Source organism: Chiloscyllium punctatum, chromosome 32 (genome assembly GCF_047496795.1).
Source record: "Chiloscyllium punctatum isolate Juve2018m chromosome 32, sChiPun1.3, whole genome shotgun sequence".
NCBI lineage: Eukaryota > Metazoa > Chordata > Chondrichthyes > Orectolobiformes > Hemiscylliidae > Chiloscyllium > Chiloscyllium punctatum.
The window spans coordinates 14430678-14456104 of record NC_092770.1 but is presented as its reverse complement, the minus strand read 5'-3'; the positions used below and the strand labels follow the sequence as shown (position 1 = coordinate 14456104).

General features: G+C 38.7%; 1 protein-coding gene across 1 annotated transcript in view; it reads right to left on the bottom strand.

The window, feature by feature from the left end:
• LOC140457908 (receptor-type tyrosine-protein phosphatase R-like) overlaps nt 1–24686 on the bottom strand; it is a 223248-nt gene extending 198562 nt beyond the window's left edge. Inside the window, exons 1-2 of the mRNA XM_072551685.1 lie at nt 24330–24686; nt 15777–16099 (exon numbers count right to left, since the gene is read on the bottom strand). Coding sequence (XP_072407786.1) covers nt 15777–16099; nt 24330–24387 — 381 coding nt within the window. The 5' untranslated portion in view covers nt 24388–24686. The remainder of the gene's footprint in view (nt 1–15776; nt 16100–24329) is intronic.
• Between the last annotated feature and the right edge of the window lie 741 nt (nt 24687–25427).

The following is a 25427-nucleotide window of genomic DNA, read 5'->3' as shown; positions in this document are numbered from 1 at the left end:
AATAGCCCCTACATTTGAAAGCTTAAACCATTGTCTACTGAATCAATGAACTCATGAGACTGCACATACACTACAGATCACTGAAAATGTCCTAAAAATATGCTACATTTATGATCATCATTACATAACAGGTACCACTGTGTCATACCCTTGGGATTAGTTTCTCCTTCCTTTCTTAGTAAATCTCATCTTGCCAAACTGCTTGGAGCCTCAATCTGTTCCTATTAGTTCGCAAAACATCAAACAGGACAATTCAAATATTGTGAATTGCAGATGAATTTTGTGCATTCAAGTTCATGTAATTATTGGGCCAGGTGAAAGAAATGACAAGGTTCATAATTGTCACTTCACTAATTAACCTAATTAGCTAGTGATAACTGCATGAATTACCTTCCAATGTTCTTGACATTTCAATAATTAAAACTTCAGATAGTTAGCATGCAGAGCAAAAGCAAATCATTAAATCTATCCCTACAGCACTTATGCTTTGAGTATTCGAGATAAAGTTTGGAAATTATGCTTTGCAGGATTATACCAACATTAAGATTTACATACACAATAGGTGTAAATACCGATGACTTAGGTTTTGCTGCAAAGTAACAATGAGGCTAATTTATATACAATTTGCATTTTTACAAAATACAGTTAGAAACAACTGTTTTGACCCCAACTGATGTCAGCAAAGTTTTAGTGAGGTGGTCTTTCACGGAAACTGAAGCTTGCAGAGATCTGGTTTTAACAATAAAGCAAAAGTTTATTATGCATAAGGAAAGAAGATAAAATAGAATACACTAAGTTATTTACATAAACACAAATTGAAAAATTTCAAAACATAGTAAAAATATAAACTTCCATCTATCCCTACAGCACCTTTTTATAATCCTCAAACACCCTTCTCTATCACTTGTATTATTAGATTGTCTTAAATGTTTCTTTCAATGTCTAGTTTTGAGAATCTGGTAGCCTCTTCTTTGAGTATTCACGCAGCTAAGCTTTCTCAGCTTCAAATAACCAATTCAAGGTTCTAAACAAACACTTCTGAGCTGGAAATTTCAAATGAAAACCCTTACACTGAAGTAACCTATTTCTTAACTTCTCTGAACTAATTCCTTTCGCTAACATAAATTGTTTCATGTATCTAACTTCAATCAGGACTTCTACCGACTTAAACCAAAAGGCTTTCAATCTATGGTTTTTCTCTCAGCAAAGTTAAACGTAAATCATGATCGTTCTAACTGAAGGCAAGCTAATTCTCTTCAATGTTTATCTGTCCACCTATAAGGCTCTCTCAAGGCAAACACATTCACATTAGCACTCCAGGAAGTTTCTCTCACTCATACTGGTTTGAAAAAAAACAAGGCTCCAAAAATACTGACACGTTAAGGGATAAATCCCCTTTTATATGTAGATTCAAGCCAATGTGCTACTAGTTCAAAATCCAAACTCTAAAATAAACGATGATATCAACAAATAAAAAATGACACATCTTATAATCAAAGTTGCTGTCCAAGTTACATTGTTGCACAGTTAGTTTCACAAAAATGGCACCCATTGTTGAATTTGTGATTGAATTTTTAATTCATTCATGGGATGTGAATGGAGAGTTGCCTTCTTAAACCACAGCAGTCCGTTTGGTGTAAGTAGTTGCCCACAATGAGGTGCAGAAGCAATTTTGCTAATCAACCTCTCTAGCATTGAGAATGAACATCACAAATATGGAATCTCATTCCATATTGAAAATGTATTTTATAAATGTTTACTTTTTATCTACTTTTCCTTTCTGGTTTTACTCTCTCACCTTGATCCTATCTTTGTTTCCTTCTCTTTAGTTCTTGCACTGTACGTGACTGATCCATTCTAACTTAAACTTCCTTCTCAGTTCTTATATGGTTAGTTTCTCCATTCTTCAACCTTATGTCTCACAACTCGAAAGTAATATCTTTAAGAGACATGCTCTTGTTATCATCACAATTTCATGGTGTAATACCTTATAGATTCATAAAGTCATAAAGGTTTACAGCATAGAAACAGGCTCTTTGGCCCAATGTGCCCATGCCTCCCTGATGGTATAAAGATCTCAGTCTCCAGCTGATTGCATCCACTTGCAGTATGACATGCCAAGGAAGAGAGCTACACTGCTGATAACCAGATTGCTTAGTACTAGTTCATACTCAGAACTGCCAATGACAAATGTCTATTAAATCTTCCAGTACTATGTTATCCATGTCAAAGGGGTGGTAGGTTGGCTTAGTCGGTAGCACTGCTGCATCACAGCATGAGGGACTTGGATTCAATTCCACCCTCAGGAGTGTGGAGTTTGCATATTCTCCCCGTGGCTGCATGGGTGTCCTCCAGGTGCTCCAGTTTCCTCCCGCAGTCCAAAGATGTGCAGGTCAGGTGGATTGCCCATAAATTGCCCATCATGTCCAAGAAAGTCAATGGAAATGCAGGGTTACGGGGATGGGCTGGGGGATGTCTGGATGGGATGCTCTTCAAAGGGTCGGTATGATTTCGAAGGACCGAATGGCCCACTTTCTCACTGTAGGGAATTCAATGATTCATGTCTAATTCTTACATTACAGGAGCTAACATAAGTGTCATTTCATCAAATATCTGTATCTGACTGAAAGTCAATGCATATAAGAGTATCTCCAGAAAGTCATGGGGACAGATGAGGTCAGGGTTAACAATGGTGTTACTTTATATATATAAGTGATTCCCAGATCACAGATATCATTTAACAAGGTCTTATTCACTCTGGTCTCGGATGCCCAGCATCCCTCACTGAGCTATTATCAGCTTGATGGAAAGCAACTTGGCATACAAAAACTTAAAGTATTAAATATGCTGGGATAAGTCTAACTTTAATTCATATAGTATTAGATCCCCTACTACTAAGCATGGCTCATTACTTCATTGGTGCATCAAGAATCAAATATATTGCTGTAATATTTAAACCGTATGTTAAAACATGGGTGACAATACTTAAAAGAGAACCACAGGCTTAGTTGTTTGGATTCCAAATCATTTGAATGCTACCTTGATAGAAGCACTGTTTTTAATCTTACAGCTTTTTGTTTTACAATTCTTGGATAACTTTGCAATATGCAATTGGCAGCAAAAAAAGAAGAGGGCATGTTGTTGACAATGCACTGATTTCATACAGTCATGGAGCAAATCAGAAAGTCATTTGGCCCATCAAATCCATGCCAGCCCTCGCAAATAGTAAATAGGGTCTCATCCTGACTTCCGCAATTGTGGGGTAGAATTGCCCACAGGGTCTAAAATGGACAAATGAGAGATCTAGAATTTATTTTGCTCAAGCAAGTTTTTTTAACGGAGGAGAACTTGTTTTAATCACAAGTCAACATGTTTGCCCACTGTTCTAAAATTCTATTGTGCTACATTTTGTTTCATGACTTAAATGGTTTTGAAATTCTATTTTCTGCACTTTCAAGACTCCTTCCCTTTGTTACCCATTGATGTTACTGTCACTATTTAAATCACACTGTACAAAGTAGTGGGTATGACAATCTGTCCAGAGATTGAGAACATGCTGCATGCTTTAAATGAATGAGAGCAGTTTATGTGTAGTGGAATAATGCAGTTGCATACAAGGTATTTAATCTGCCCTATTTCTAGTTAGATACTCCTGTTCATAGCCCTCTGTAAAAATAGTCAGGCCTATAAGAAGTGGTGCCTGATTGCTTTCTCTACTATACACAACCGTCTGCTGCAAACAATACATGGAATGATACACCTCTTCCTGCAGACAAGACAGTTATCATACACCAGATCCATCCAATCTATTAGAAATGTCATCTGTTACATTAAGCATGTGTAGAACATGCATGGATCAGGTAAGTAACAAGCACTATTTTTGCAATGAGAAATACCTTCATTATGTGGCACGGAATAGATATGGGTGTGTAAGTGTAAGGGCCGGAATCCATGTGGATATCAGGACTTTTCATAGCAATCTTAAGGCTGACGAAGGGATTATGCCTGAAACGTCGATTCTCCTATTCCTTTGATGCTGCCTGATCTGATGCGCTTTTCCAGCAACACATTTTTAAGCTCTGATCTCCAGCATCTGCAGTCCTCACTTTCTCCATGCTAGTTAAAGAGGCAACTATTTGAAACTGAGCTTTTTCAAAACTTTTGCTCACAAACCAATATTTAATGTTTTCACATGATACAATATTTAAGTAGCTACAAAGTTGTCAAGGTTTTAAAGGGTGAATTGTTAAGATTTGGGAACTGCATGTGGAACTGCTCTCTCTCTCTCTCTCTCTCTCCCTTATCCAGAATTTCAGTTCTGCAAGCCAAAGCAACATATATTTGCATTGAGAATAGTGGGCATTCACAAATGCTCCCAATGTCGCAATCTCAAAAGAGTCAAACATCACAGATTAAGAAATCAAGCTGAAACAATTCTAATAGTCATTTTAAGCATGAAATAAGGAGAAATTATAGCCTTGCAACATTATCAAATATCCATCCAAGTACAGCATTTTAAGAATGCAGTATATTCAATAGGCTGGTCATTGGTGACATTGCTATGGCAACAAGGTCATCAAATAAAATCATTTTTAGTAAGCAGGATTTTTGGTTCAGAATGCAATAAATTCCAGACAAATGTCCTGTTTGCTAGTTAATTTAATTAAATATAAAGTAAGCAAATCAAACCCTCAAAAATCATCAATTCTTTAGCATGTCAGCTGCCTGTGTGAACAGCGCACATCAAACATGGCGGAAGACTGGTATTCACAGAGAAGGCACAATTGAGATAACAATCTGTGATGGGTTTCCTGCAAGGAGCAAATTCCATCCAATAAATGTGAATTGGCAGAGAAAGAAATAATAAGCTTGTGAACAACACACAATGGCATTAAATTTACCAATGGATAGCAACCTAATGGTGAGAAAAAAATAACATGCATATAATCATCAATAATTGCTGATCGATTTGGGCTACTGCACAATGAGCTTCGCAAAAATGGCTTCTCCTCCTTATTTTCACCATTTTATTCATTAAGTTGCTATGTTTGCATATTAATTGCCTATTACAATTGTCACAGAGAGCGAAGTGCTGTAATTAATAGTATATATATCCTTTTATTATGTCAATTGGTAATGACTTCCAATCAACTTCTCTTGTCCAGAAAGTGAATCATTAAGCATGCATCATCTCATTCCTTTCATTGTGATTTGTTGTTGGAGATTTCAAAAGTGTTTGTTTTAAATCTTATTTCTTTCCTGACTTATTTGTTATGTCTCTCTTAAGCCATTCTTCTTTGGCCTCTCTTCATTTGCCTTTATTCACTTGTTTTGTCATTGAATTAACCCATTTTAAATCACCCTCCTTCACAATTGTAGGAACAGGGAATTGAGGAGCAGGAATTGATCATTTAAGCCTTAAATGTGTTCCATTATTCAATGAGAACCATGGTCTAACTCCATATACCGACCTGCCAATCTCTTAAAACTAATAATTGATTCAAATTACCTCTTATGGACGAGGTCCAAATTTCTGATAACAGTTATGGAAAAAAGTGTCTCCTTATCTCCTGAAAGGCCTGGCTCTAAGTATCAGACAATATCCCCTACTCTTTGAACTCACAGCCACTGGAAATAGTTTCCCCTTGTCTTTTCCCAATGCTTAAGAAGAGACATTTATTGTCCTTTTTAACACCGATTCCACAAACCTGTTGTCCTGGCTTCACCTTTATCAGCTCAGACTTCTAGCAACTTTAAGGAGGAAACAAAATTGGGCTTAAGGATGCAGAAGTCTGAAGCCAGCAATTGTTTCATTTCTCTCTATACTTCCTTGGAGTTATAAAAGCATTTCAAAAGTTGCACAGCTCTTAAGATCTTCATCTAGATGCAAGCATCCTGAGAGAATGAGATTGATATCCAGAATGTCACAAGTTATCAGTCACGCTTATGCAACCACTGATGGTTTTTGACATGTGCACAGCTGAAGATCCTGTACCGAGAGTGTGCTGCTGGAAAAACACAGCAGGTCGGGCAGCATCCAAGGAGCAGGAGAATCGACGTTTCGGGCATTAGCCCTTCATCAGGAATATGATGAAGTAGCAGTATTTAAGACACCAGAGAATTCTCAGTATTCTGAATATGATTTGCATCTCAAACATACCAAAGTAGATTATATGGCAATTCATCTTAGTGCTGTTAATGAGGTCTTGATGTGTGCAAATCCTATTTACCTACATTGTGTTAATGACAACCATACAAATTTATTTTGTTGGAAGTGAAACAGATAGTGAGATCACAGGATATGAAAGGTACCATATAAATACAAGTTACTTATTTAATCAGCTTTCATAGACAATTCTATCCGATCAAGTGTGAATGTATGAACATGAATACAGCCATAAAATGAGTTTTTCTTTAATATGAATCTGATATGTGTGAATCTGAAAAATTAATGAGCGATTGTACAGAATTTTAATACATGTCTGACATGGAGGTAAATTGAATCCACTTTTTTTTCAAGCCAATAACAATGAAACAACTGATAATCATGTTGTTCTGATGGTTGCAGCATCACTTATTAAGTGACAATTGTGTCACAAAGCCTTCTCTAAATTTATAAAAATGAGAACCATCACCAAGCCATTAAATAATCAACTGGACTTGTTTTTTTTAAAATTCATTCACAGGATGTAGGTATCACTGCATTTATCGCCCACTAACAGTTGCCCAGAACAGTTAAGAGTGAACCACATTGCTGTAGGTCTCAAGCCTGATGTAGGCCAGACCAGACAAGGAAGGCAGATTGCCTTCCCTCATGAACATTAGTGAACCAGCTGGGTTTTTACAACAATTGACAATAGTTACATGATTACTATTATTCATCATCTGCCATAATGGGATACAAAACCAAGATCCAGAACAGGAGCCTCAGAACAATTTCTACATAATAATTAACCCTCATGTTTAATCAGTGTATTAACTAGCTGGTGCCTCATGGACTTAACATTAATAGTCTTTAAAGCATCATGCCTAAAAAAAAAGTTGGATCTTCAGGTCTATATATACTTACTGATTCAAATCTCACTCCTTTACCCTTTTCAATTCCTTTCTCTCGCTGTTGAAGTGATTGTTGTAGTATGGCCTCATCAGAATAAGTTCCATAAGTACATATATTCCCATGTTACATGCAAAATATCTAAGATTGAAAGTATACCACAAATTTCTTTTTTAAGCTTCTAGTTATCCATTTTAAATCCTTGACTTATCCAGTAGCCAACTCCACACTGAGGAATGACCCAAATTTCTTTCCTTAAAACAACCTGTTCAAACATTCACCCCTCTAGAACAAGTGGGACTTGAACATGGCTCTTCTATCCCAGAGGTAGGGACACAACCACTGCACTACAAGCATGCTCCAATGATTTTTGCTTGTCACCATATCAGCCATCATAGCCAAACCAAATTGAGTTATTATCTAACAATTACATGTGAGAATTACCTCATATACAATTAAAGTGTTACAAGCTGCAGAAAGCCTAGCTGACTTTCTCCCTCCCTAGCCCATGGATACTGAATCGAATTGTTTCTTGAACAAAGTTAATCAAACAATGATTAGGCCTGGAATTTTCTTTCACTTCTTCATTATTAGGACTGTATTCTGTATGGTCTAATCTTTGGTATATGATCCTTATGTTAAAGGTGTTCACGGCACACAAAATAAAAGAAAGGGTAACATATATGTAAGTTTTCATCTTTTTCTGAACCACTAAGATGCATTTTCTATTTAGTAAGTAAAAGTGATTAAATTTTGCATTAGCATTAGAAATTAAAATTTGAAATAACTATCAAGTACAACCAATATGAGGCTATCTCACATCATTGCATTCTGAAGTTTGGTTACAACTGAGAACCACATTGGAGGTACTTAGAAAAATCATTATTGCAAGGTGTGGTGGCAAGTAATCCAGTGAAGTTTTAATTGTGTCAGGATTGAAGTGACTTTGCACCGTGCAGAACCTTTCTGACTGAATGATGTTCTTTCCTACGACTTGTATAACCAACAATAATTAATCATTATCAAAGAGGGACATCTAGTGGATACAAGGAATATTTCCAAATACCTATTGCACACCAATTTACACTGATGGCGGGTGATGCAAAACTTCTCCCCAGTCATTGAAGATGTGGGGGTGCCAGTGTTGGACTGGGGTGGACATAGTTACAAATCACACAACACCAGGTTACCGTCCAACAGGTTTATTTGGAAGTACCTGCTCCACTAGTACTTCCAAATAAACCTTTGGGTTATAACCTGGTGTTGTGTGATTTTTAACTTTCAGTGAAGATGACATTGACTATAATGTCATGGAAAATTGGGCTGCTGATTCACTAGCACTTATTTAGCACTAACACTGATGGCAATTTTCACTCCCAATTAATGGAAATACTGCATTTTCAAATAGTTCATTGCAAGTCCTCACCGTTCATTTGCAACATTACAGAAAATTAATTATGGATAAAGGAAGTCAAAAAAGGAAGCTGAAGATATCACAGTTTTGTTTGCTAATATAATCATCTTTCTCTATGTTCTCAAGGATATATACAATTTGTTTTACATTACAATAATTCTGCTGGCCATTGAAATTATGTCAATAAGTATTGGGTAATACTATCTGGCCTTAGAACCAGCCATGAAGATACTGAAACAGCTGTAAGACCTGTATATTAAATGCAGTAAAATTTGTTTGCTGTTTCAATACCACAAACATTAAAATTCTCAGTAATTTAAAACAGTTGAGGATCACTGGCCTAGTACTGAGTCACTTCAGTACAGTTGATCTCTTAAGAAACAGCATGAATTGATTACAATAATCTACTTTAGAAATTCTGCCTACCTACTTCAACACCAACTGCTATTTTGTTAAGAAAATTACACCATAGAGGAGCATCCCAAGGTTTTGAATGAAAATTGTTATCTCTTCAAACAGTTTTATCCTTCAGTATTTTCCCATAATGAAATCCTGCAGCCCTGCAGTAATTATATATACAAAACAAGCTACTTTACTTTTGTTTCAGTGTTTGCAGTTACTATAAACATAAATAATCATCTAAGCCTGAACTTGACGTCAAAAAAAATTTCCAACCAAGCAAATTGACTTTTTTTTTCCAAAAATGGTAAATAAAGACTGAGAAGAGTGTATTTCTCATGTATTTTCAAATAAGTCATTGATACTTTAACAGGTTGTGAAAACAGACAGTATTAAAGGAAATTTCAATCATAAGATCAGCTAAGTACAAACTTATCATTTCAAGAATATGTCCTATTGAGTTAACATTAATTTAACACTAAACTAAAAAAAAGGTAGCTGGTGAAGTGTTCATCTTTAGTTGCAAAAAAAATGTCTTTTTAGACTAGAAAATAAGACGACCATTATGAATTTCATATTCATTGATTTTAATACTGTCCAAAGTTAAATTTTACATAAAATTTGTGGCAAAAGCTTCTCTAACTTTTAATAGAGTGTGACAATAGCAATAAAGTAGCAAATTAGATTTTGTTTAATTCTACTTCATAGTAAATTTGCATGAGATCAGTCATAGAGGTCGTCAGTACAGAAAAAGGCCCTTCAAGCCTTTCTAGTCCCATTTTCCAGAACTTGACCCATAACCGTGTGGGGCTTGGCCTTTCAAGTGTACATCTAAATACTTCTTAGGGTTTCAGCCTCTACCACCCTTATGGGCAGTGAGTTTCAGATTCCCACCACCCCGGGTGAAAACATTTTTACTCACATCCCCACTCACCCTCTTGGCCCTGACCTTAAATCTGTGCCCCCGGTCATTGATCCCTCCACCAAGGAGAAAACTTCCTGTCTACCTTGTCTATGCATCTCATAAGTTTATATATCTGAATCATGCCCCGTCTCAATCATCTCTACTCCAAGGAAAATAATCTCAATCTGTCCAATAGCTTCAAGGCTAAAATTCTCCAAGCCAGCCAACATCCTGGCAAATCTCCTCTTCACCATTTCCAGTGCATTCACATCCTTTCTATAACTTGGATTCCAGGACTGCAAACAATATGAGCAATGCAGCACAGAAAACTCTCACAAACTCTTTATTGCATTTAAATGCTTTTGCAAAATGAAACTCTTTTCAACAAGTGTATCTCCTGTAGAGTTGATATGCAGACTTCCAAACATAGAGGAAATGTTAGCAACATACATGTGTTCTGCTTATTGCAGCTTCAAGGTTGTATAGCAATACACATACGTTTACCTGTTATTCAGTTATGGTTCACATCAAAGTAATATACTCTGAATGCCCTGATAATCCTAAAGACACTTTTTGTTCATTTTTTGTCCACATACTTACAGTCAATAAGTTTGAATGTGAACCAGTTAAAAACAGTGACATTTTTTATACTTAAGATGCCAGTGAAAATTCTACTGTGATAGCTTTCCACAAATGGCTGACTAAGCCTGACCTATTAGTTAGTGGCCAGTTCTGAGGAAGAGTCTGATTTCTCTTCACAGATGCTGCCCGACCTGTTGAACTTTTTCAGCAACTTCTGTTTTTGTTTCTATTAGTTGGTGGCTCAGTTGATAACACACGCACCTCTAAGTCTTATGTGTTCAAACCTGGCTGGAGGGAAATGTTGCTGTGTCAGAGATTATGGCTTATGGATGAGGCGTCAAAGTATAAAACTGTTTCTGTTCTCCAAGGGCAGCACAGTGATCCAGTGGTTAGCACTGCTGCCCCACAGTGCCAGGGATCCGGGTAAAATTCCAGCCTCTAGCAACTGTCTGTGTGGAGCTTGCATGTTCTCCCTGTGTCTGCATAGGTTTCTGTTGTCCAAAGATGTGCATGTTAGGTGGATTGGCCATGCTAAGTTGCCCATAGTGTTCAGGGATTTGTAGGTTAGGTGCGTTAGCAATGGGAAATGTAGGGCTACAGGGAATGGATAGGGGGATGGGTCTGGGTGGGATTCTCACCAGAGGTCAGTGTGGACTTGTTGGGCTGAATGGCCTGTTTCCGCACTGTACAGATGTGAAAGATTCCATGGCAATATTTCCAAGAACAGCAGGGATGTTATCAACTGTGTCTTTTAGTAAGTGTTTATTCTTCAATCGATGTCACAAAAATTGATTATCTGATCATTATCTTGTTGCTGGTTGATGGGGCTTCCTGTGCATACCTTAGATACCATGTTCCCTGCATTTCAACAGTGACCATAATATGAAAGTGCTTCTTTGGCAGTAAAGTGCTTTAGGATCCTTTGAGGTGAAGAAAGACACCATATATATGCAAGGCTAGTATATTTCCTTTTTTTTTGAGGGAAAACTGCCTGTAATTATTTGGAAGCTTTTACAGCAAAATATATGTATGATTTTCTCAAGTTTGTCGTGGCACAGTCTTGGACACCAAAACGGAACTTCCACGTTAATGTCATAATAACGAAATTCCTTGACTGGTAATCCAGGCATTTGTTTCAGTTCTAAGTCAGACATCTATCTGCTCAATGTGTAATGGATTCACTACAGTGTGAAAGTCTTGAGCATCTGGTTTTGAACAAACGGGGTAGGTTTTCTACTTTGAGCAAGGTCATTTAGGACTGGGAGCTTCTGTAAAGTCAGCCGGAAATGGATTGCACCAGCTGGACTCAATTTTCAGTGGTCAGTTTGCTTTCTGTGGTGCTGAACAAATCTGAATTAGGCAAGATGAATGCTCAAAGTTGCAATTTAGGTGAAATTCCAAGTAATAATTGTCATTTAAAATGCATTGAATGTAAGAGGAAGTGGGGAAAAGGTGTCAGGTCAAACTAATCTGAAAGGAAACTAAATATTGAGCAACAAAATTGGATTTACTGAAAATGACAGAGCAATACAACCCCCTCTTGCATGTTTCATGGATGGGGGAGTGGATATTACAGCACAGAATGTTGGTGTGCTTGAATGGTTTTATGGACAGAGTCTAGATTAGAGTGGTGCTGGAAAAGCACAGCAGGTCAGGCAGCATCCAAGGAGCAGGAGAATTGACATTTCGGGCAAAAGCCTTTCATCAGGAATACAGGCAGGGTGCCTGCAGGGTGGAGAGATACAGTTCCCTCTTTATTCTCAAATGTGATTTGAATTTGCAGTTTTTTTCCCCTTTTTTATGGGGGAGGGTCATGGGGAGATGGAGGAATATGGGGTTCAGAGGTAAGGGTGGGGTTGACCCCCATTCATATATCCGATCGCCCTGGTCTTGGGGAAATTGGGGATCCTGTCCACAGTCCAGTAGGTAGACCTCCCTTGTACTCCAGTGGGGAAAGTGACCATCTTTCTTGCTTGACAGGAGAGTAAGTAATTGGGTAGGCAGTCTGTTGAAGCCCTTATCTGGCAATTAATTGATCACTTGGCAGGGTGAGCAAATCTCCGGTGGACATTCTTGCCCAGAACCTACTTGAGGAACAGATGAGAAGAAAGCAAGTATCTCTCCAAGACTAAATTTCCCAATTAGTTCCACTCTAAGCTGTTTTATTTCCACCCCCAGGAGAGAGAAAATTGGACCTAATGAGTTTTCATTATAATTCTCTTTCAAAAGCTCTGAAACAGCAAAGATCAAATATTTGAAAAAATTAGTATAAAAGCTGCAATGTCTAATTAGATAAAAGGTTTTTGTTTAAAAAAAAGAGTGTCCTAAATGCCTTTAAATTTGGGTGTAAGAAGCATAAACCAAGTTATTCTTAACCTGGTTGTCCCTTATTTCCCCAGAAAGTGGATATGTTGGTGAACAAAATATTTATGTCCCCCAGGACACATAATAAAACATTGTCCCCATTAAACCATGGAGCCATGTTTCCAAGCACAGATTTAAGAGAAAAGGATGTAAAATGAACCCAGTCTTTCAATCAAATCATCAGATGTAAGGCAGCAGCACTCAAATCAGGTCTGTCTGAAACCTTCTCACCATTGTGTAACATTATGCAAACATGTTGACATAAATGGGCTTTAATAATTTCTAAATTATGTGAAAATTCATCAGCAATGTAAAAATGTGAGCTGAATTACAAAAATAAATTTATTTAATTAATAAATTGGTAGATTTTAAGTAATTTCAGTACTTGAATTTATTTCATCACTTTGAAATAAATTACTGTTTCAATGAGTGTAGAGTTAGCTGGAAAGGCTTTGGCATGCAAGGTTAAGGAGCAGGAACAGAGGAACCAGAATAGGCCATTTAGCCCCTCAAGCCTAGCCTTCTATCAGTAAGATTACCTATGACTAAACTTGCAATAATTTTTGTTAAAATGTTATGTCTACGCTGTCTGTGGAATTTCTTTGCTTTCATTTTGCACCAAAGCATTCCCTCAAATGTTAAGTTCTGAAAGTTACATTGGAACATATCTCTGTCTTTAGCAATAAGTTTGATATTGGATAAATTACATTTGCAAATGGCTGGATTGTCAGAAAGTAAACCACAACACTTAAACTACAAATTGTTCTTAATTAACTACTGCTTGTATACTTACAAAGGAAAGTGAATTTCACATGTAGTACATTTCATGATCTTTAAAGGGGAAAGAGACACAAAAATTTAAATGGTTTAGTGTATATTTATTCTCTCACTTTAGTTTAAAAATGAGGAGAACATTAATACCAGCCAGCCACATGTGAAAAAACAAAATGTCAGGTTATTTCTGGTACAAATTATTTAAAAGAATTTCTGGTTGGTAAGCCTAAAACTGACGCAGTGAAACAGGATAAAGGACTTTGAATATTTAGGAGAAATTTCTCTAATCAGAATGTTATGAATCTCTGGATTTCTGACTCTGGATACTCAGTCATTGAGCACATTCTAGCCTGAGATATCATGCATATTTGGATACTAAGGATGGAATTTAACATTGATAATGGGCATCATGTCTGCCGGCTGGAGAAATGACAGGAGCTCCTGGGAAATTTTACCTTTGTTTCAGAAGGTTCAGTAGTCTTTAGTGGTCATTAGACACTTAACAGTGTATCATCTAGCATTCACCAGGCATGAGGACTCGGGGGCTGGAAATCCTGCCTGTTAAGAGCTGTTAGCCAGTCTGAGGTCAGCAGTTCTCCACTACCTGCCAGGGTCACTGAAAGCCATGGTTGCTGCTGATAATTCACCCTCCAGAAAGACGTATTTACAAGGAGTCCAGGAGAAAGTTGTGTGAGGGTGGCACCTGGTTTACAAAGGGTCACAAAAGACAGTGGGGGGGGGGGTGGGGGGCTATAAGATGCTCAGTATAAAGGACTGGAGATTGGCTCTCATTAGGGTCCTCCCATCCTTGATGCAGGGTCCTACAATCATGGAATGAGTCAGTTTGAAAACAAAACTCTTTCTCTTTGCTTTGCTGGCTCTGTGTGTAGGGACTCTCCTCCATTCACTGCTGCATGAGGAGCTGCAGCATCAGTTTGAGATCCATGAGTGGTTATTCATTGCCCACAAGGTCCTCAGTTCAGGTCTAGGCAGAAAAACTGTCCCATCATTGGATCTTCCCATCCTGGGCTTATTCCCAGGAGCTCCTGCAGTTTCTCCAGCTGGCAGATGTGATGCCCATCATCAATATTAAATTCCATCCTTCCTATCCAAATATCCATTGGTGATAAGGTGGCAGGTTCCCCATCACACACTATCTTGCCCAATTTACGAATACAGTGTTACAAAATCCACTACTGAGTAGGCATTGTGTTCTGCCTAAGGGGAAAGTCAAGGAAGATAGGTGGTGGGAATTAAGGTATGTAGAAAAATACCCATGATCTTACTAAATGGAGGAGCAAGCTCAAAGGATTATATGGGCCTATTTTTGCTTCAACTTCTTACATTCATATAAAATTGGCAGATGCTCCTTCTTAAATATGCCAAAAGACTTCCAGTGTATGCCCATAAACCATCAATCTTGAATAAATGAAACTGTTGCTATTGACAACATTTTGTATCATAGTTACCCTTCTAATTTTACGAATTCATTCATTCTGGTTTATCATTTGATAACGACGTTAACATTTTAGAATGTGGCTCATACTTTCCAATAAACGACATAAATGAAGAAGATCATTTGTTGCCATAATCCCTGACCTACCAATCTGCACCAAGACAACTGACAATATGAGGAAATTGAGACAGACTTTTCAGAACTGCAAGATTTTACTGATCAGGAAAGACTGAGCAGGCTTTTCTTTCGAAATGAAAGGTCAAATGATAACCTAACTGAGGGTTTTTAATATTAAGGGAAGATTTGGTGGGATAGAGGTAGTGATGTTTCCAGATGCAGGCAAGATGAGAATCAGGAATATTAATACTGGCTAGTCACTATTAAATCCAAAAGTGAATTCTGGAGAAACTGCATCAGCCAGTGAGCGGTTAGAATGTGGAATTTGCTATCACAGGAAGTGGATGAAGTGAGAAGCACAGATGTGTTTTGAGGAATGTACTTAAGTGTTCTGAAGAAGGTCCATTGGATTCAAAACCTTAACTCTGTTTTCTCTCCATGGTTTCTCCAGCAATTTCTGCCTTTGTTTGTTTTCAGATCTCCAGCATCTTACGTTCTTTGTTTTATTTTGTGTTTAAGGGGAAGCTGAATCAGCAGAGGGAGAAAGCATGAAGTGACAAAGTTAGATGAGGAAAGAGGAGAGAGGATCCATCTGGAGCACACACTCTTATGGGGATAACAAACTACTTCTGTGCTGTAGATCATCATAATGGCTCTCAAAGAAAAACTTATCAAAGCAAAGTTGTCATGTATTTTTTATATCAATACTCACCACTGAAATCAAGTCATCTTCAGGAATAGGAAGCTTTTCAATTTCTAACTGATGGTCATTGTTTGTTACAAAATGAATGCTTCGCTCATTGGATACTCTAGGTAAAACGGATTTGACAATCATGGCAGGATGAGGTCTGCTTTGGTCTGTATACTTGCTCAATGGTGGCATTTTTATTGTGCTTCTTGGCATCTCTGTGCTACTCAAGTCCAAGCCTTTATTGATGCTCTGTACTTCCTGATAAATCATCATTGGCTTGCCATTGCTAGCTGACTTCTTCTGACTTCTGATCTTGAAGTATTCCTGATCTCCTGAAAAGCAACCTGAAAAGAGAACAATTTGAGGGAGGCCAATTACATTTTCTGCAAATTAATTCTACAATTAATACAATATTTTTGCCATTAGTGGGCATATACTGTTTAGTCCTATGATGCTAAAGTTAAATTCATTGCTATTTAAATACAAAGGTTCGATTTGTAAGTAGGATTAGCCACATGGGATAGGTTTATCTGGCAGCTTATCCAAGAATTCAAAACATAGTCATTACTCTAGCCCACGACCTTTCAAGCATACTGGTTCATACTGCAATTATCTCATTAAGAAAATGTATAAATAATTATTTTACTGTTCTCTAGAAGCAGAAGCTAATATGTACCAAATTTTCCATGTGCATATACCAAGTACTTGGGTTAGTCTGTGTCCAGGTCTGCTGTTCTTTTCTGTCAGCAATAGTTTAGGCTTGGCAGAGGGCACACACCAATTCACTAAGTTATGAGTTGAAAAAGGACAGGAATGCCTAAATCTTCCCCTTTTTTTTCATGGAATGCATTCCGAGTGGGCAGGAGGAGCTACAATTGAAACAAATGAGGTTACATAATATACATGAAATAAGGATAGTTAACAGATGCTAATGGAAACTTATTTCATGGCTTTATATTGGATGTATGCTGTTTCCAAATCATACCATTCGGTGTTGTTGGGTACTGAGCTGTTACAAAAGTATGTTTAAAGAACTAAAAAGACATTTACTCAACAGTTTTGAGGTAACTTCTAACTTTTTATTGTATCCTCTTAATTACTTCATGCAGCCTCATCTCCATTTTGGAAGGCACAAACCAGGGGTCATTCCACCATTTGTTTAGACCTTATATCTAAGTCTAAGCTTCCCTTCCTTTATTCATTAGTGCAGCATTTCCTCAGCTCTTGCTTTAATCAGGCAAAATCTTTGCTTAGTTGAAGTGCTTTCAGATCTCTATAGACTGCTATAATTTTTGTCAGCTTATTGTATGGGCCTGAAACATATAGTTCTGATGCTGCAACCTGCTCATTGAGAACTCAAAGATAGCTCCTGACCTTAATCGATCAAACCCACTTTGGTAAATAAATGGCTTACTTCATTTTTTTAAACATTTGTTAACATTGTATTTGTAAGAAAGTATTATTCAATTAACATCTGTGTTTCATGAAAAACTTTAAAATACTACTGAAATCTGTCTTGGTCCTGTTTTCCATTATTGTTGGTATTTGAGAAACAGCACTGAGATTCTTAAGATAATTGTGTTTTTAACTATATTTTTAAAACGTTTTATTCTTGTGTTAAGGTCACAGATTCTTGTCCTATTGTAATACTTCCATTTAATTGTTTTGTTAAATTTAATTTATACCTGGCTTTCAACACCCAGTGACAGTCATTTTTTACTTGACTATCTTCCCTAAATAGATTTCTGAATTTAAAAAGAAATACAGCTTTTAAATAAATAAACAAGCATGGGAAAAGCAAAAAGGTTATTGGCAATTAACTGTTTCCATAGCAATTCTGAAAATTAACTGCCTTTTTTCTCTCATTAACCTTGCTTAAGCATTAGCTGAAAAATATATCGATGGGTAATTCATATGATGCTTTTCTACATCTATGCAAATTTACAATTGGATCTGTGCATGGTTACACAGATGGATTGACCTGTGAAATATGAGCAGTACCAACAAGTTACATTGTGGCAAGATTGGCACCAGTTCATATCTATTTTAACACTGACACCAATCATCCCCAATACATTGGATGAAACAAGACTTATTTACAGGATAATAGAATATTCAGCCTTCATGCACATTCTGTCATTCAATGAGATCACAGCTAATCTGTACCTTGACAGCATTCATCCAGTTGGCTCCACGTTCTTTTCCAGCGAGGAAAAATAAATTGCTCTCTGATTTAAAATTATTGTTGAGCAAGCATCAATAGTTTTTGTGGGAATGAGCTCCACATTTCTACCAATGTTACCAAAAAGGGAGATTGAGAGAAAACAAAGAGGACTGAAGAGGTATCGCAAGAGAGCGCATTGTGGAACAGTCTGTGGTTCAGAGCTGACCAAAGATATTCAAAGGAAAATCAAAGTATGGCAACACAGCAGTTCTAAAGATATTCATTAAAATTAATAACTTAAAAAGTGTACTAAAGGGAACAGAGGGTTTTTTTATTTTCACCATGGATGGGCACCTGTGACGTGTTGTTTGCAATTCCTGTGTAGATGGGAACTTCAGGACATCTGGGTATCATCTTTGTAGGAAGTGACTCTAACTTGAGCTCAGAATTTTTCAGGCAGCTGGAGTCACTGTAATATGTCCAGAAGGAAGAATACAGTCCAGAAAGTGGTCACTTGACAGGCAGTGAGGTCAATGTAGTAGGTGATGGCCATCCAAAAGAGTAGGAAGAGGCAGATAGCATAGAGGTCTTTGGAGTGAGTGCCATTTCCAAATAGCTAGTCAGCATTAGAGACTGTTGGAAGTGACAATGCTCTGAAGGAGTGCAGCCCAGATCAATGAATAAGAGACTGTAGAGTAGGGAACAACGGTGCATGGACATGCAGTTGTTATGGGAGATGCCACAGTCAGACTATGATGGTGAGAAACAGGGAGCCATTTCTGTAATTGGCTTCATGAGTCACACATAGTGCATTGCATCCCTCATATTAATGGAAAGAGAGGGTGCAGAACATTTTGCAAGGGGAAGGAAGAAGAGCGAACTATTGTGGTGTGTGTTGGTACTAATGACAGTGGACAGTATTGAGGTCATAGAGTCATAGGGAACAGAATTGGCCTTTGACCCTCTGAGTCTGCACCAACCTATCTTCCCACTAAATCATTCCTTTTGTTTGTGGAATACAATCCTAGCGGGCAGGCGAAGTTAATATATAAAATAAATGTGATTATATTATGTATTTAAGGAAGGGACCGTTAGCACACGCTAAAGCAAACTTACATCCTGGCTTTACATTGGACATTACTGGGCATTGGGGCCAATTCTGGGACTGAAAACAGTTAGCGAGTTTTGAGAAGATTTGTAGCTCAGGTTGAGGTTCTGGATGTAGGTTTGCCCGCTGAGCTGGAAGGTTCACGTTCAGACGTTTCATCACCATACTAGATAACTTCATCCTTGAAATGATTTGGAGATGCCGGTGTTGGACTGGGGTGTACAAATTTAAAAATCATACAACACCAGGTTATAGTCCAACAGGTTTATTTGATGAAAGAGCGGTGCTCCGAAAGCTAGTGTGCTTCTGTTTAAACCTGTTGAACTATAATCTGGTGTTGAGTGATTTTTAACTTTGTTCATCCTAGGAAGTTTCATCTGGAGACTCACTGAAGATGTTACCTAGTATGGTGACGAAATGTCTGAACATGAACCTTCCAGCTCAGCGAGCAAACCTACATCCAGAACTGAAAACAATGTTCAGAAGGGATAGATTGGGCCCCAATTGGACCATGTTCAATGTCATTGTGGGAAGGTTCACTAGTGTGGCTGGAGAGGGTTGAAATTGGCAGGGGTGTGGAAAATAGGAAAGAAGAATTATGGTGCAATAGTTTGGACCTTTGGACAGTACTAGAGAAGGAAATGCCATACTAAATAGGAGCAAACTAAGAAAGACTACAGTGCAAAATCAGGATTACAATAATTGGAGATAAATGCACATTGAATAGTGAATAGCAGTTTAGCTGTAAGCACAGGTATCAGTCCGGAAGTATAATGTAGTGGCAATCACAGAAACAAAGCTCCAAATCATGAAGACTAGGTATTTGTTATACTAGGATATGAAGTATTTAGAAAAGATAGAGAAGGAAAAATAGGAGTTGGGTTTGTAAAACCAGTTAGGAACCACTACCTGCAGTATTAGAGAAGATGTGCTTGAGGGGGACAAGGACAGAGACAATTTGTGGTTAGAACTGAGAAGCAAAAAAGCTAAGATCATACTTTGTGGTGATGTGAATGGTTTGCAGGGAGGGTGAAAATGTGACATAAATTGAGGTGACGAAGTTAGGTGCAGTTAGCAGCAATTTTACCGATAATCTTGGTGTGGGGACAAGGAGGTATTTGGCATGCACCCTGGAATCAGACAGACAATTAAACAAAGTCACTCCTGATGTTGGTTAACAGTGCAGATCATTAAAAGATTGGTAGTAACCAAGAAAAATTTCAAGCGCTTTGGCAAACCAATTTAAACACGCCATCCAAATTTCTTGCCTCAATAATGAAAGAAATATTTTACCTTAATTACAAATTTTTTGTGTATTAGCTGAGACAGAAACAGTAAAATTTGTTTGCTAATCTTTTAACTCTTGACCACTATATTGTCTTATGCATTTTCAATTTATTCGTAATTTAACAACTTCCTTGAACAAAGGCAATTAAGGTAATGTAGATGATATATGTCATGCTTGGACATGGTTGAAAAAGAATCAAGTTATTGACATAACTGTGAGCAGCTATTTCCATACCAAACATAGAAAATTCATTATTCATTTTGATATTTTAAATTATCTAGTTTTTTTTAAAGTTGGAAATCCTGATCTTGTGAATCCATTACTGTTTGTTGATTCAAAGATCATTTAATAGATCTTCAGCATTGTTCTAACAACTCTACAAGAATATATCATCAGATTCAACTAATTTGCAGATAACAATTCATCGTGTCTTTATACTTCTGATGACTATTTCCTAAGGTCCAAAATTTGTGAAGGACAGATTTTACAACACAGAGATATTATGAAGTCTTCTTGAAAACCAAATATTTCGCATGAATAAAAGCAGAAACTTCTGGAAACACTCAATAATTCAGGTAGTATTGAAGTTAATGTTTCAGGTCAATGATCTTTTAGAAAACAGGAGCTCATCAACCTGAAACACTGGATCTGAGTTTAACTTTGCGTAGGTGGATGGGTTTTGAATGGGTTGTAACCACACCTTAGAACTCTGTCTCCTTAAGGCTGGCAATCAATGTATTTCTAATATCTTCTGAATATTTTACAATTTTCTCATATACACAATATTTTGCTTTTGATTAAATATCAAGCAATCACTTGTACACATCCTTTTACTTCTAAAATTGTAGACATTTAAATTATTTTATTTTTTAATGAGCCAATCTTCCATGAAATTATAGAGTCATTAATGGATTATAGTAGGCAAAATTCTATGTCTTAAAGCAAAGACAGATTAGAAATGAAATATTATTGATGCAGCGCAGACAAATCAAGAACTGGACTCTTAATTCTGAGCTGCTTTAGATTTTCTTCCCTTCTAAATTTTGTTTTGGAGCTAATGAAACATCCTGATATTCTGAATGAGAATTTTTTATTAAATTCTATTGTGAGCTACCATCTCGGTGAACTTTCATGATGACAGCTGTTTACATTGGAAGAGCAGTGACAGGCAGTTCACATAATCTTGCAAAATGTATTAAAGCACCTACTAAATTAATAGAAAAAAAATTCCAAGAATGTAGCTTAAATTTTATTCATTTCATTGCACACAAGTGGTATAAACAAAATCTTCAGAGAAATACAGTGAATAATTTATTCTGCTTCAGGGTTTTTAGTAATCCATTCAGTCACTCTTCCAAACCCATTATACATTCCTCAGACACAGAACGACTTTGATGTTCGTTTGCTCCCTTTGGAGCACCCAGCACTTATCTCTGAATTTCCACAGTGTGCAGAGCTTAATGGGTAAAGTACCAAATTGGCTCAATCAGGAGCACTCTCACCTCTGATTGAGAAGCTTGCAAGCTTAAGATCACAATGTTACTACTGATATATTTATATGCATCCAGTTCTTTGTAGAAATAAGGGATTTCTAATAGTCGGAGCAAAGCTATTTGAGTGAAATGTTGAAAGCATAGTCCTGGGCCATATTCTTTTAGTTCAAGTGGACTGATGAAGAGTTTATGCTTGAAATACTGACTCTCCTGCTCCTTGGATGCTGCCTGACTGGCTGTGCTTTTCCAGTACCACACTCTGACTGCTGTTTCAACAGCACCTTCTGGATCCATGACATTAAGAGCAGCAGATCAATGAAAACACCACTACTATGATCATCCAAGACATGAACTATTTTGTCTTGAAGCTAGGTCACCACTCCTTCACTGCCAATCCTGAAGCACCCTTTCCAACAGCACTGTGAGTGTGTTCAGAATATGGCTGACTATCTTCTTCACAAGGGCAATTAGGGATAAACAGTAAATATTGGCCCAGCCAGCAATACTCACATCCCTTGAACAATTAAATAAACAAAACATGATAGATATCATGGCCTCTCTGCGGGAAGGTCAAGAATCTGGTAGAGACAGACACAATGGGCAGAGTAGCTTCCTTCTGTTCTGTAAATTTTTCCACAGCTTTTAAATATCTAAACAGGAGGAATATGCAGAGATGTCGGGAGAGAACAGATATTGGCAGGACATAAACTGCTTCCTGGGAGGGCCTGCAGAGGCACAATGGATCAAATTGCTTTCTGTGTCACAATAAATCCATGATTCTATCGCTTCAGCAGCTCCTCAATGTAGTGTTTCAGGTCCACCCATCTTCAGCTGCTTCATCAACAAACTTTCCTCTATTATAAAGTCAGAAGTGGGGATGTTCACTAATGATTGCACAGTGTTCCATCATGGCAAGGTGGCTCAGTTGTTAGCATTGTTGACTCAGTGCCAGGGGCCCAGGTTCAATTCCAGCCTCAGGTGAGTGTATGTGTGGGTTCCTTCTGGGTCCTCCAGTTACCTCCCACAAACCAAAGATGTGCAGATTTGGTGGACTGGCTGTGCTAACTTGCCCAGTGTTCAGGGATGTGTAAGTTAGTGTATTAGTCAGGGGTTAATATGGTAGGAGAAAGGTTTTAGGTGGGTCACTCTTTGGCAGGTCAGTGTGGACTTGTTGGGCTAAATGGTCTGTTTCCATACTGTAGGGATTCTATGAAAAAATCATTGACAATTCTGCAGATACTGAAGGAGTCCATGTTGAAATGCAGGAAAAGTGACAAATGGCAAGTAACCTTCATGCCACACAAGAGCCAGGTAATGACCATTTGTGACAGAAAATTCAAACATCTCTCCTTGACATTCCCAAATCCCTACCATTAGCATTCTGAGGGTTACCACTGACCAGAAAAATATTGAAATACTGTAACTGGAGGAGCAGGTCAGGGGCTGGATATTTTGCAGATGATTCACCTTCTGACTCTTCACTGCCTGTCCAAGACAGGAGTGTGATGGAATGCTCCCTGCTTGTAGATTAGTTCAGCTCCAGCAACACTCAAGAAGCTCAGAATATTCTAGAACAAAACCCTCCATTGATTAGTACCCTACCTAATGCCTTTCACATTCAATTCCTCCAACACCAATGCACATTGGCAGTAGGATGGAGCATCTACAAGGTGCAGTACAGAATCTCACTCAGCTCTCTTTGACAGCATCTTCCATACCCACAACCTTTACCTCCTAGAAACACAAGGACAGCAGATATAAGGGAATACCACCAGTTGAATGGTCTCCAACAAGCCATATACCACCCTGACCTGGGATCGATAAGTGCCAATCCTTCAGTGTTGCTGAGCCAAAACTCTTGCCTCACTCATTTTATTCAGTGAAGAAATGTGGGGTTTCCTACACCATATTTCATCAGCGAACAAAAACTCTAGGGTCCAACCTTGCAGGGGACTCCAGGACCTCAATTAGATCCAAGTCCGAATTGTTTGGGTACCTGCAGTATGTGCAGAGTGCTGCTGTTCTGAAAACGCTGTGGGTGTTGCACAGAGAGCTCGCTGCATGCCCAATGGTTGGGGTATTTATCCCTAGCGCTCGCCGGGCTGCGCTAACCCTGGTGCTGCAACAGGGGCCTGAGAATGCTCTGTAGCCCCAGGCCCCTCCAAACCCCTGAGGTACTTCGGATTGACAGAGACACGATGCTGAGGGAGGCCTCGCCCCTCTCCCGCTGAGCGGGCGGTGAGCCCTGGCTGATACTGATCCCAGGATTTCCATTTTGATCTGTAGCTATATCAGACAAACCTTCCGAAATGTTACCTGGAGAGAACGGCAGCTGCATTTCAACAAGTTCCAAGGGTGGATTTGACATACGTCTTTTTTTTTGTTTGGGGTGCTGGGGGGTGGGACTGAGGAAGGGAGTCTCCCCGCATCATTGCCCCTATCCAAGTCGTAAATGCACTGTTTTAAAACGCACCGCTGCTCAGGGGCTGCAGATTGAAAAGTCAGATGTAGAGGGACCTACCTGCAATCTGGAGCTGAAGCAGGGCGCATATGAGCCGGATAGCGAGCCAGCCCTGCATGGTGTCCGCAAACTGTCACCATCCACCGCCAGGTATCAGCAGCACAGCGATCTGCCCAGCCCAGTGCCGCTCTCCAGAGGGGAGGGAGAGGTAGGAGCCAAGCAGACTAGATCAGCAACCAGCGGGCACTCTGCGTCGGTCGCATCACCGTCGCAGCCGGCAGCTCGGGCTGGACGCAGCCCTAATGCATAATGGATCTGAGGTTCCGTCTGCTTCCCCCACCTCCCCAAGACAGGTCTGCAATTCAAGCAGCGCAAAGGGAGGGAAGGGAAGGGGAGGCTGGGCGAATGGCTGTAGGTTGTAGGGGGGGGGGGGGAGGGGGGTGGAAGTGGGAGACGCTGGTAGCGGTAAAGCACCTCCTAGCAACAAAACATCGCGTGTGTTTAACATTGAACTTTCGGGTCTGACAAGTGCGGCGTTTCGCTGAAGGTCGGCGGAAAATGTTGGCACCGAAATTGCAAGACCCCTTCGCCGTCCCACGCGGCTGTCAGTTTCAGGAACGCTGTAATGCGATTGAAACCGACTCCTTTTTGGGAGTTGGGGGGTGGGGTGGGGGGTGGAGGCTGGTTTGTGGGGTTGGTATGAGCAGTGGGGGTGACGAAAAATCTCCAAGTGACTTTTTTTTCAGTGAAAGTCATTCATATTTTTCGAAATCAACCTGGTCGGAGGTGTCATTATACATCTCTGGAGCAGGTGGGACTTGACCCCCCAGACCTCCTAGTCCGGAGTCAGGGATACACCAGAATAGCCTATATTGATTTTATTAAGATATTTTCTCATCAATTTATTCGGGGATGCTATGATATACCTCTGGAGGAGGTAGGACTTGAACCTAGACCTACTGGCTTAGCCTTAGGGACACTACCACTGAGGCACTGTAGCATTTATATCCAATGCATTTTTAAAATTATATCTGGAAATGTTCTTACACTCAACTGGACACTTTTTCCATCATCAAATTACCATGGTATATTAACCATATCATCTATTGACCACCACCAGTAAATTACCTGTGTTTCCAATTTAATTATTTGCATTAT